This window comes from Bombus impatiens, unplaced genomic scaffold (genome assembly GCF_000188095.3).
Source record: "Bombus impatiens unplaced genomic scaffold, BIMP_2.2 scf_0019, whole genome shotgun sequence".
Classification (NCBI taxonomy): Eukaryota; Metazoa; Arthropoda; class Insecta; order Hymenoptera; family Apidae; genus Bombus; species Bombus impatiens.
The window spans coordinates 887,132-900,624 of NT_176438.1; the positions used below are offsets into that span (position 1 = coordinate 887,132).

The following is a 13,493-nucleotide window of genomic DNA, read 5'->3' on the forward strand; positions in this document are numbered from 1 at the left end:
ATAAATTCCTTCGAAATATTCAAGACATAAATGGAGCGATCAATGGACATTCCCAGTAATCACTGAATCTGGCAACGTGCCTGAAGTCGCGCTTGCAAACTTTTCTTACAAAATCCCATCGAGGAACAAAAAAGTCCGGGAATAATTTAGTTCTAGAGGCTGAGACGGTATTTCTTCCCAACTGTCCAGGACTTGATGAGAAAAAACGCCGAATTCTTTAGCAATTAAAATCAATTGAATAAAAGCCAAGTGCTGCACGATCAATTTGTCATTATGCCGATGAACTTTCGTTAAATTTGTTAAACTTCTTTGCGTAACGCACAAACTCCACTGCTTAATAGAATTATATTGTTTCCAGATTCTCTAAAATATATAATGATACTTTTATCAATACGCAACACTATGTTTTATAATAATGTACCGTTATGGTATGGTGTATGTTTATATAATATATTTTATCCTAAAATATATTATACATCTACCTAGTATACTTTATACAATATATTTTATCTTAATAAGCGTTTTATATTATCTGACAATATCATAAACCTCCACTTTTTGACTTTCAAATCCATAACATATTAGTGAAATTAAGAATTACCATTTTTGCATCTTCTTAATTAGAATTTTGTTTTTTAGAGAAATATCATAAAAGACTAATTGATCGATACTTCTCAATTAATTGGCCAGCAGCAAGTAACAGTTTTATTGTTTTTAAAATTCTGCTCTTCTACTTTTTTTTAAACAAAGCCAGATTCTCAATGTTTCACATATACCTATAAATGTATATGAAATACATTTTACAAATGATTACAGGATTGGTGGGACGCTCGTCTCGAATCGAGAGGACACGCATTCTGGTTGAGTTATGTGCCAAAAGTTCTACTGGCGGTAGTGATAGCTTTAATGGACGAAGCTTACTTCAAAGTCGCTGTATGGTTGAACGACATGGGTACGTATAGGACGTCTAGATGCGCCGTACAACGATTATGTACATTATTTTGGTTCCCATAGTATTGCTATCACTCTCATTCTCGACACGATTGATCAGCCGTGTGCGAGATACGACATGCGAGAGTGGATGAACATTTTCTATAAAATTCTTCACATCGATTTTGTGTATCTTCACAAGACACATCTGCACGTCTAGTTTTTCTTTTCTTTTTTTCTATCAAAAGCCTATAGCATAAATACTTTTCGAATCTTTCCACGGCTTAGCTTCTTCTAGAGATTAATTCAAAACTATGTATAGTCCCTGACTAACGAACATGACTTAAACAGATCTATAAAACAGAGTGTTTTTTGTATCCTCTTTCGTATTATAAAAATGATATCAAACAAACGAGATACATTATATTGTAGATCTTGTTATAATTATATTCCTCTTTCTATTCCACTAATTATTTTCTCAACTTCTTCCTTTTTTGCTTTTTTAATCTTTCTTTTTCTCTCTCCTATTTTTCACTTCTTTACATACTGGAGAGCAGTCATGTTACAGTAGATAGTATTTGTGATTTTTGTGTGTTGGACGCAGAAAACTATCGGCTAGACACCGAGTACGAGAATCATCTGATCTACAAGGTGGCACTGGTAATAAAGAAGAACTCTCCATTTTCAATGATTAGAATTATTATTATTGTATGTTGTATTAGCTGTATTATTGTGTGTCCTCCTCTAACCGAATCATAGAATTTATACCAATATCTTTTTCTTTATTTTTCCTTCTTTTTTTTCTTAAAATTCAACGTTTACATTGATTGATATTGACATTGCTTCTCAACCATGGCGATTCTGGAAAACCTAATACATGTCATTATGAAACATATATCATTCAGTAATTCAAATAATGTTTTAAATATTACTGTGAAGCATGTGCATTTTTTAATGATAAAATACTCACTTGTACACTTCAATTCAATCATATACATTCAGTAAAAAAAAGAAGATACAATTTTCTTTTGAGATTTCACGCTAAAGAGATATAAAAAATTAACGTTATTATTGCAATGTTAAAATTTTTCAATAAAGATAGTTTGTTCTATTCTAGACAAATTTAGAGGTGGACCATTAATTATAGTATTAAATAAAAGCTCTTCGGCTTCGATTCGATCAATTGAAAAGTAAAGGTTTGCTCTGGCTGTCTCTGTCGCTGCATGAAAACTCAATACTCTCCTAGACTACTTTCTTGCTTGCGCTTCTTCAAAACATAATTGTTTAATTGTTAGAATATGGCGTGATTTTATATACATGCACTTATATTTCGTGCATTCTAGTGTGTGTTTAATTCACCACGACAAATAGAGTATACAGAAGAGACTATGTATTTCAGTTTCAGTTTGTAAACTCCTTCCTATCGCTATTTTACATCGCCTTCTACCTACAGGATCAAGAGAGACTTAAAGAGGTAAGGATCCCTTTAATCCCGGTTTTTCCTTCTTCTTCTTCTTCTTCTTTTTCTTCTTCTTCTTTCTTTATTCTATCGAAGTTCTTCTTCGAGAATGTCCATAGACAGAGTTTTTAGACAAACTTAGATATCGTCTCGTTTTTTCTATTACGACTTATCTATCCTTGCAAATTCTTGTCTCTGTAATTAGTATCTAGAAGATATTAGATTGTTTTTGATAGAATGCAAACAGGAAAAGTATATAATGGTTAATCATAATCACAATTCAGAAAACAGTGATTCTAAAAAATAAATAGAATAGATCAGACAAATGCTAGAACTTAAGTTCTAAATATATTTAAATGTATCTTGGAAATTTCTACTCCAAATTAAATGAAACTTCAATAGAATATAAATTCTTAATTGTGATGAACAAATAAAAAATAATAAAAATCTGATCTATGAAAAATCCTATATTATGAAGTTTACTTTAACTCACAATTTAAACAAAAAATTCAAATGAAGGAATATAAAAATTTGTACTTAACAAATTAAAGAAGGTATAGAGAAAAGTTACAATTTTAAGAGGTCCAAAAGACCATTTGTATTCTATGTTCTAAAATTTACTCTTTGTTTATTCAAAATTAAAGAAACTAAATTATTAAAAGAGTTCGTAAGATTCAAAATATTTTTAAAAAACAACAATAATAAATCTTGTTGATTATGATTTCAGCAATTAGCCGCACTACTGATAGCGCGTCAAGTGATTGGCAATTTGAAAGAGTCCGCCGTGCCGTATCTGATAGAGCAGCTGCGATTGGCTAGACTGAGTTTCGAACTTTTTGGCGCGTTGAGTCCCAGCGAGGCTAGGCCGCCACCTGGCGAGGATGATGACGAATTACGAAAGAATACGGAGGATAAGAGCGAACGTTCCGATGGCGGGAAATCCAAACAGCCGAGAAATGTCAGCCAGGCCGAATTGGAGAGTTCTCTCTACAGAGTAGGACATCCCACTAATTCTCTACTTAGTGACGTTACGTTCAAGGTTTGAACTAGATTTAGCTAATTTCTTTCGTTTCTGATGCACTCATGCAATTGCGCACTGAACCTGATCCGCCTTGGTGAGCTTTTTAAACGAGAACTGGAATTAGACAACGAATTGAAAAACTTATAATTACAGTGACTACAAAAAGTATTTGTACATATTCTTACATTCTAATGAAGCATTTTTTTACTTTGAAAATATTAATTTTTTACCTTCATATGAAAGTATTATTAAATGATATGAGATTTAACATACCTAGTCTTAATTAAGTATTATATAAATATAGTGATAAATAGAATGTATACTTTTTCTAGCTACTGTATCCCTAAAAGAATAAAATCGTTGTATATTTTTTAATTATCCTATTGTCATTGTGTATTCTTTCATTATTATATTGTAATAGATGTTTATATACTCTAGAGGTTGAATAATGAACTGTGCCAAGGTGGACACAAGTTCTTTTATTGATCACATCATAATACTCTATTTCTCCTTTACGGTATCTTTTTAACGATCCTTCGCTTGCGTGTACAGTCATTCTTCGTTCAATTAATTTTATTTTGGGGGCAATCGAAACATTTGAAAGCGATTCTGGTGATAGAAGAAGAAGGGTAGGATTAAACGGAAGAGGTAGAGCTAATGAATGTTGTCCTGTGTCGTCTGATCGGTTCTTTTTGCAAAATTTTAATGATTTTTTTTTCCGTTTCCCACTGATTCTGTCGACAACGCACAGGTATCTACTAAAAAGGTAATGTCATCTGATCATCTTACCGTTAAATACTTCATCCTTTCGATTACCGACTGCGCTTATCATCCCATTAAACGATAAAATAGAAAGAAAGGAATGTTACATAAACTGAAATATACAGCGTCTTCTATCATTCTTTCAACTGAATCAAACAGTGAATGTTAAAGGAATGTTCTCTATGTAATAAAGATATGTTCAATCATGCTTTACTTTTACATTTAAAAGACGCCTATCCACTCACTATATTGGGTTCAATTTTCTGCCTGATTGATTTAGAATTCTGAAGTACACTGTAAAAAGCAATAGAGTAATCAAAAGGGTGAATGGAACGACTCACAGCTTGTCACGCTAACTCCATGTTAAGCGCTGGCTTCTTATGTTTTGTTGAAAAAGCATAGTGACCCTTGCACTACCTATGCTAGATACATATATTGTTCACCTAATAGAACATTTTTCTGAATGATATCTCTTAAATTATATATGTAATTAAAAATTTTGTTGCAGGTTTCTTATCCAAAAGTATATTGCATTATATAATATTAATAATATAATAGAATGTACAAGTTGAATAATTATATATGTATTTCAGATAACAAACCTGCAACGAATTGCGCAGTAAACTTAACTAATTAATGACAGTATCACCTTATTTTAAGAGTAATGTACATGTTATAATTACAATGATAATAATAATGATAAGTTTGTCTGTAGAAGATTTTCACAAACGATTTATGCAGAAATATTTCCATTCGCAGTACGACGGAGCATTTTCAGAGCATCTAGAGATGCTGTCACAATTGGGATACGTCTGCCTGTTTTCTTCAGCCTTTCCATTGGCTGCCATGGCGGCGTTACTTGGAAATCTTCTTGAACTACGCGGCGACGCTTTCAAACTCTGCTTCGTCCTTCAAAGGCCATTTGGTCGAAGAGTTTCTAATATTGGAACTTGGCAAGTGAGTAGTAAATACATAAGTAAGTAGAGCAAAATTTCATCTATAAAAGTCTCTGTAAAACCATTGTAATTATCATGGTAATTAATAAAAGTTCAATTTACCAAAAGTTATCATAAATAAAATATACTAATATAAAACATATTACTATCAATTGCAAAATGTTTATAGAGTAATTCAATTCTTAAATAGAAGTAACATGAAATTTTGTTATTTATTAGAATGCCATGGAAGCAATGGGCCTGGTCGCGATTTTAGTCAACTGCGCTCTAATCGGTTTAAGCGGGCAGGTGCAACGAATGTTCCCGGAGATGTCGGCCACGCAAACGATCTTGCTGATAGTCGCCCTGGAGCACATTATGTTGGGGATACGATTCATAATAATCTGCGCGATTCCGGATATTCCGCATTGGGTGGCCACGGAAATGGCCAAGGTAGAATTTTTGAGAAGAGAAGCAGTCAGAAGACTGTCGTCTACTCCGTCACCAGAACAACATCCAGCCACAGTGATAGGTAAGTAAACAGTAATATCACGTTTTTAAATGTAACGAGCTACGTAATGTAAATCTTGTCGCAACATTCTCCTCCTTACTCCGCTTCTTCTCCAACTAGAGACAATTCTCCTGCTTACGGGACCCGATCAGTTTTGAATTCAATGCCTCGCAATGTTTTTAAAATATTAAGGAGTTCCAAAGAATTCCAAGAACTCTGTGGAACCTGAAACAATCAAAAGATGATGAAGAAAATCTAAGAATAAAGAAAGTTCGTGGAACTTAAGAATCTCTGGAACTATGAAAGAAGTTGGAAAATTCTAAAATTTTTTAACAATTTCGAAAACTTACGGGATTCGAAGAATCTAAAAAACTTGAAGAATTCTAAAAACTTAAGGAACTTAGAGTAGATCTGAAAAAACTCAAAGAGCTCAAGAAATTCTGTACATTTCTGTACATTCAAGGAATTAGAGAAACTTTGGTATTCAGAGCTCAAGGAATCCCAAGGAACTCCCGGGAATTGTAGAATTCAAAGAATTTAGGAAATTTTAGCTACTCAAAGAACTCAAGAAATCCGAAGTACAATTAAAAAACTCAAAGAACTTTAGAAACTTTGTAAATTTAAGGAATTAAAGAATTAACCTAAGATATTCCCAAAGCTCGAGGAATTCTAAGGAATTTTTAGATAAAATTTTATAAATTCTCGAGCTGACTGTATAATTTTTTATTTCTAATAACAATTATTCGCCGACTGATCGGGTAAACACGACGCCCATAATCTCTTGTCCTCCCTCCTACCATCTATTAATTTCGCTCGAACTCAGGGAGATTCGTGGTGAGTCCAGCAGACGGTGAGAGCGAAGAACAACAACTACTTTCCGACCGCACCGGAGAAGCAACATCCTCCAGTCTTCCGGATACACCGACCCTAGCGTCGTCCACCCAGACACCCAGTAGTCCCCCGACACCTAGCGCAGCATCCGTGCCAAGGATCTCAGAAACACCTTCCGCAGTCCAGACTCCTGGTAGCGCAGGCAGCAGTGACTTAAGCACCCAATTCTTGACTGAAAACACTATGGGCAGCGTTCGTGATATTCACAATTCACCTAGATGCTCTATTCCTGGTGCAGAACGAGGTTCGATAGTTTCTTCTTCTTTCTCCGCCCCTCCCCTTTATAAGAAACGCTTGATAGAAGGATGTATTATATATATTTAATGTAATATATAGTTTAGTAAGCTTATTTTTAATTTAGTAAACATGAATTTTTTGTTAAATAGATCTTTAATGTTTTCTAACTATGTAAAAAACATTTTCTTTTTATTTACGAGTAGCAAGGCGTTCAAGGGAATGGCTTCAGACTGAGTCAGAGGCATCGGGTGGAACTGACCACTACAGTCATCACTTAACAATTGGACCTCATGGAGGTGTTGATTGGGTTCGAAGATTAGGTCTCGAAGCTGGTGGTAGAAAGTCCAGCGATTCCGAGATCAGTGGAGCTGGTACGGTTAGTGGAAGCGGGGACGAGTTGACTCTTCACAGGTCCACTGATTGTATCGTCTCGAAAGATCTTGCATCCTCGTCGGACAGTGATCTTCTTAGGTAATCTTACATCTTTTATCCTGAAGTGTAAGATTAAAGAAAATATCTTATTAAAAATCTAGTGTATCAAACTATACTCATAATTCTGTTTAAAGATCTGCCCCGCCATGGACAGTGGCTCACAGAAATCAAAAGTTCCGATTCTCCCCCGAGAGAGAAAGGGAACGAGAAAAGGCAGAGAAGCAACAGTATCAGCAACATCAGCGAGAGATGCAGGATTACAAACAGCAATCGTCCTATTATGCCGAGAAAGAGAAGGACTCGAGCGGTCTTTCAGACTCAAACAAAACAATCTCAAGTCAGGAGGAGGAGAAACCATCGAAAGAGGACAGAGAAGCGAAGAAGACCAGGGTGAAACAGAGTCTGATGAAGAGAGCCAGGTCTGTGGCGATCTTCTCTTTGAAGCTGAAAGAACGGAGAGCAAGAGAGGCTGAATTGAAAGCCAAAGTGGCGGAGAAAGAAGCCAGGTGGCAACAACCACAATCGTGCGTCGGTGGCGAGCTCTCTTGCATCCCCATAGAGAAGCTTATATCCGTGGACGACATCGCAGCCATGGAATTACGCAGACTTAATCATTAGTCGCTTGACGTTTCCACTTTCGTTTTACACGCTAACGTAGAAACGTTCGTCTGCGCCAGTGATACTCGCTACGGAACGAATGTTGTATATGAATTTCGCAGAATCTCTGAGGCCATATCAACAACGTAAAAAGAGAAAAGGGGTTCTGCGAATTAATCGATTTATGACCTACGTTCTTATGTAAATATCAAAAGAAAACTAGTAACGCACATAAAAGAAACAGGAAGTTAAATGAAGAACAAAAATGGGGGTAAGGACACTTGTTTATTCCTACAATGAATACTTTTTGTACATTATTTTTTGTACATTTTTGCAAAAATCTCTCTTCTCTGTTTACCACTTGAATATGGAACTAATATCAATGGAAATTTTCAATATCATTGTTGAACGAAAACTTGCTCAATTTGGAGGATAATGCTACTCACTGTTTTATCATTCTGGACTGTAATGTTGACAACGATGGCGCTGAACTACGATGTACTCAAGCGAGCATTTAATGCAAATGGTTTCAAAGCTTCGAGTATTGACTTTATTTATGTTTTCCAATAGAGAAAGCTCATTTTCTTAAAAATTTTGATTCATTAATATAACAAGATTTCGAGTGAGTATCATTTGCGCAAGTGAACCATGTGCACCGAAAAGCTCATGAGAATTTCTAAAAATGTTTAAGAAATCATTAAGGAGATATGACCGTTATGTATCATCTGGAGTCGTGATTCTAAGAGAATCATTAATGAAAATGAATAAAGAAACGGCGCACAAAGTAAATTGAAAATTTTAGACAAAGTTCTATAGAGATTCTAGATTATCATCCTTTTAAAATCACAATTTTTAGTAGATTAGTCGATACCTCGGCATTGTAGATCGTAAACTTCAGAACGATTTGTGCCATACTATATGGAAATTGTTTCTGACTTCCTTGAAATTTCATCATCTTAAAACGTATAAAAGGAATAATTACAAATATTCTGCCTATATTGGTTGTTTTGAATTGAAAATAAGATACAATCGGGGATAAAAATAAGTGAAAATGTAGCGGAAGTAGGTATCAATGAAGTTTAATCGAATGAAGTTTAGTACTAGTATTATATGTATATAAGTTTTATTTATTATATATGCTTAGACTATATAAATTACTTAGTAAATTAATTTACACTTTTCTGTAAACAAACCATATTTAACGAAACTTCATTGATATCTATCTCCACTATCTGTCCATCTATTTTTGTTGCCGACTGTATGTGTAAACATATACATTTTCCCCTTTAATATGGTTTTATATTATGTTAAATTGTTCTTATAATTTGCAAATACTATTTTGTAAATCTTATATTAACTCTATGAAAAAGATAAAAAGGCAAAAGAAAGAAAAAATTAAAAACAATTTTGAAGGATGCGCGATAATGTTACAAGAAAGTCACCTGCGCACAAATGCGTACAAATATGTTAACTCATAACATATGCGCGGGAAAAATATTAGAATTTAAAGTTTTTCTATATTTTTGGGATGTTTCAATAAAATTCTCGTGATAATTAGTTCGTTACTTGAAATTAAGTTTAGATACGTTTTAAACTGACCATTCTAAAATGGGTTACCTATCGATTTTAAAAAGGAACATTATATTATAAATACTGGCGTCGAATAATCGACTGGAAATGATCATAAGAGTTTAAGATGCATAGAAAGAAACACTGTTACGACATTTGTAAATTATTTAGGCAGCTGCTGTTGGTAGCGGGAGCCATTCATATATCCGACTCGAAACTTAAAGAAATGACAAATGATCCTATTGTTGTTGCTGAAATATAAGTTGTTAATTATATGTTGCCTAGATGTTTATGAGTTAATGAATTTTCGCTAAATAGTTCTCTACGAGGTCTCTATATGATACAACGTACAAATGCACACAGAGTTCATACACGCCTACGATTAACTCCTTGCCTTATGGCTTATTTTTTAACTAATCTCATTCAAATTTACTATGTTGTTTTAAATGAAACTGTTTTAAATGAAATGAAAATGTTGTTTCTACAAATGAAACTTTAACCGCACGTAATTTCTTTAAAACATTTCGGACTTAATCAGAGTAACGTCCACGTGATTCAATGTAGCTGAACTCAGCTGTAGCTGAAACATATTTTTCTATTTATTACTAAACTGAGGATTTTTATGAAATTTCATATGTTCGTAGACCTAATTAAACAAATAGAATCTAAAAAGAAATTTATTTTTTCCACTCAGTATTATAATAAGTATTATCTTTTAAATATTTTGTATATTTTTTAATATCATGTGCATTTTTGGACTTTTTAATTTCCTATAAATGCATAAAAATTCGCGGTCTATTATAATTCGATAATCGGTAAGTTACAAAAATGATTTTGTATATGATATAAGGCAAGTGGTTAAACAAAAAATAATTAAATGCAGTTTTCGTTCAACGAAGCACGATACACTTGTAAAATGTAAAGAAATATTTTGTTTTACCGTTCGATCGAGACAAATCGGTGAGATAAAACAGGAGCCTTAAGTAAAAAAATTACTATGAATGAAATTAGCTCGGTTGGTAAGCGACAAATAGTAGGGACCGTTTTTGTATATAGGGAATTGTTTACGTTTACAAGGCAACGCGAGTAGTGAAAAAATTTGGTTCTATGGCCTAGTTAAAGTCCCCGTCCGTTTGCTGAAGTAGTGCAGTCGTTCACTTAAGAGGCACTTTTTAACAACCTTACGTTTCGACTTTTTAACGACCACCATTGAGTAAATAAGTAGTGTTGTGATTAGGTATATGCGTCGACATACAAGCACTGTTGAAGCAAACAAAAAAATCAGTATCGCATTATACTTTAGCGTGCCCTTTGAGAACTGCAAGACTAGAAAAACGTCGCGAAGTCGATAGATTAGCCGCTTTCGTAAGGCGAAGTTTAAGGAAAAAATATCAGCGGGAAGCATCTGTGTTTCTTAGATGTTTTGTATAAAACAGAAACTGAGCCAATAAAAACATTCTACGAAAAAATGATGTTTTGTTCATTTATACTTTTTCCTAACACAAATATATCACAACTATAATAATAATCTGGTATAAGTAAAACAGATAATAATTTTCCTTTTAAAAAATTTTAAAGTATCAAAGAATTAGTTCTCAAAAATCACGATTCAGTTAGCAAAGTAGATCTTACTGAATAGAAATATGAATGTTAAAAAGAAAGTGAAATGATTTAAAACATTGCAAATTTTGTTAAATATCTCCCTAATTGCTGTAGTTATTTATCTGTATAATAAAACAAAATTATATTGTATTCAACAATGAGATTCTATCGGGGAAGTTATTATTAGTGAAATTATAGCTCAGATTTCAGTCCTCTGGTGGTAAGATTGCAATCTGCTGAAAATAGATCCTTCGATCTCTTTCTTCATCTAATTAAATCAACTGATTTATTTACATTTCAAATATTCAGTAACTTCTAATAATTTTAAAATCTTTTTAATTGAAAAAATGTTGTTTTGAAGCTATTCTCTTCAATAATCTGTTCTCTTGTTAAGAGGTTGAACAGCTGCTGATGCATGTATTTACTTACTAACTGTATTAATTGAAGAATTTCGAAGGTTGACTGATGCGATCGCTATGTTTTAAATAACTTTTTTAAGATTGAATTAAACGACTTAAGTTTTTTTGAGAAATGAGACGAATTAGTTTACTACATGCACTCTCAAATATTTTTTGAGAAAATTGCAACTTTTTTACCTGAGCTTGTAATGCAAATTTAAACAATACGTTTTATAGATTTATATCAGTTATATGTACATGCTGAAAATGTCATCGGTTAAAATTAAATAAAAGATCGATTAACATTGCTATGAACTACAAGCGGTTAAAAATATTAAAAATCGTAGTTCTTACAATATTCGACCTTTCTGTAATAAATCTACATCTTTCAATGCCTGATGCTTGTTTCCGCATGTCATAACTTTATTAGAAAATACATTATTTTACGAACACAACCTATAAATTAAGAAAACTGAATATATCTTTTGAGATTAATTAGGCAAATATATCTATTGCCACTTAATCAACTATATTAGGTTTAGCAGCTTAATTTATATTACCGTTATATATTTATACATTTCTTATTTCTATAGTAAATACATACCATGGTACCATACATATAACGCTTTGAGATGCATTTACAGCGCAGAATCGCAGTGTAGCAGACAACTGTGTGACGGGTGGGTATTGTAGATTGTGGGGTGTAAAATGTTGCGCTGTATTACGTTATCGCGTAAGTTTACGACAATTCTAAATTTTCAAAATATCTTCGATTGTTTTCAGTAATTAAGTAAACTAACGATAAACGCATATTGTAACATTGTAACATTTCATCATTTGGAAGAAATTCTACTCTAAATATACTAATATGTTTCATATATATTTACGTTTAATTTTATGGCTCTTTCTCTCTAATAGTTTGTATTGCATAAGATGTGGCAATTTCAACTAAAGTAGCTTTATTTTCTTACATTGAGATATAGGTGGCATTTTCAAATTCTATTGTAACACATTTCATAACCTCACGCATCAACAAAAATCTCCAACAATAATAAAAAATTTATTTTTTACAAAAATTGTGACTTATGTAACAGATAAACATTCATAAATGTAAATAGAGTATAAATTAAATCACATATTAAAGAAATTAATATAAATAAATATTTTCTTTTCAGCCTCTTTTAATCAGGGCTTAGCATCCCTGATACGCAATAATATTGCTTTATCAGGATGTCCTGGAGCTTTAGTCAATCAAGCCAAACATATGGCCACAGATGCAGTCGTGCAAGGAAGTGGACCTTCTTTGCCACAAAAAGTAAAAAGGAAGCCCTATAGTCCTTTTCAAGATACCAACAATATGGCTGAATATGCAGTAGCACGATTAGATGATCTTTTAAATTGGGGTCGCAAAGGATCACTATGGCCTCTTACATTTGGTCTAGCCTGTTGTGCAGTCGAAATGATGCATATTGCAGCTCCAAGATACGATATGGACAGATATGGAGTTGTATTTAGAGCCTCTCCAAGACAAGCTGATGTTATTATTGTTGCTGGTACTCTCACAAATAAAATGGCACCTGCATTGAGAAGAGTGTATGATCAAATGATCGAACCCCGATGGGTCATTTCAATGGGAAGCTGTGCCAATGGTGGTGGTTATTATCATTATAGTTATTCTGTTGTCAGAGGATGTGACAGGATTTTGCCTGTGGACATATACGTGCCAGGTAATATTTGATGTAATATTCATAAAAAGCTTAATGTTATATCTTAGGCTTAATCTTTTATCTTAGTAGAAAATTGTTATATATATATATTTAAACACATTTCAGGATGTCCCCCAACAGCAGAAGCTTTAATGTATGGCATCCTTCAATTGCAGAAGAAGGTGAAACGTATGAAAACTGTACAGGTATGGTACAGAAAATAATGTAAATGTACATAATGATTGTAGTAGATTATATATACATGTTGGTATTATAATATAAAATATGATAAAAGTAAAAAATGAAATTATAAATTATTTTAAGTAGTAATTAAAAATTAACAACTCACTGTTTTAAAATGACTAATTTATTACACAACCATGTCTTTTTCTAAGATTTGTTTATTTTTATGCATTTTTTATCATCATGTACAGCCACCAAAA

The 13,493-nt window shown here is 33.0% G+C and overlaps 2 protein-coding genes across 10 annotated transcripts in view; both read left to right on the forward strand.

Moving 5' to 3' along the window:
- Window positions 1-8,762, forward strand: part of LOC100748553 (anoctamin-8) — a 28,127-nt gene extending 19,365 nt beyond the window's left edge. For 2 of the 9 annotated variants that reach the window (XM_033319357.1, XM_033319376.1), the window contains 9 exons: window positions 817-952; window positions 1,535-1,590; window positions 2,330-2,404; window positions 3,117-3,428; window positions 4,932-5,129; window positions 5,348-5,639; window positions 6,442-6,753; window positions 6,947-7,217; window positions 7,313-8,762. In XM_033319357.1, coding sequence (XP_033175248.1) covers window positions 817-952; window positions 1,535-1,590; window positions 2,330-2,404; window positions 3,117-3,428; window positions 4,932-5,129; window positions 5,348-5,639; window positions 6,442-6,753; window positions 6,947-7,217; window positions 7,313-7,796 — 2,136 coding nt within the window. In that variant the 3' untranslated portion in view covers window positions 7,797-8,762. The remainder of the gene's footprint in view (window positions 1-816; window positions 953-1,534; window positions 1,591-2,329; window positions 2,405-3,116; window positions 3,429-4,931; window positions 5,130-5,347; window positions 5,640-6,441; window positions 6,754-6,946; window positions 7,218-7,312) is intronic. The other 7 variants (XM_033319363.1, XM_033319366.1, XM_033319368.1 and 4 more) reach the window with 7 other exon arrangements.
- A 3,208-nt stretch (window positions 8,763-11,970) lies between these two features.
- Window positions 11,971-13,410, forward strand: LOC100749149 (NADH-quinone oxidoreductase subunit B). The gene is made up of 3 exons (XM_003484583.3): window positions 11,971-12,077; window positions 12,520-13,071; window positions 13,177-13,410. The coding sequence occupies exons 1-3, from the start codon at window positions 12,053-12,055 to the stop codon at window positions 13,272-13,274; spliced, it is 675 nt and encodes a 224-aa protein (XP_003484631.1). The 5' UTR covers window positions 11,971-12,052; the 3' UTR covers window positions 13,275-13,410.
- The last annotated feature ends 83 nt before the right edge of the window (window positions 13,411-13,493 follow it).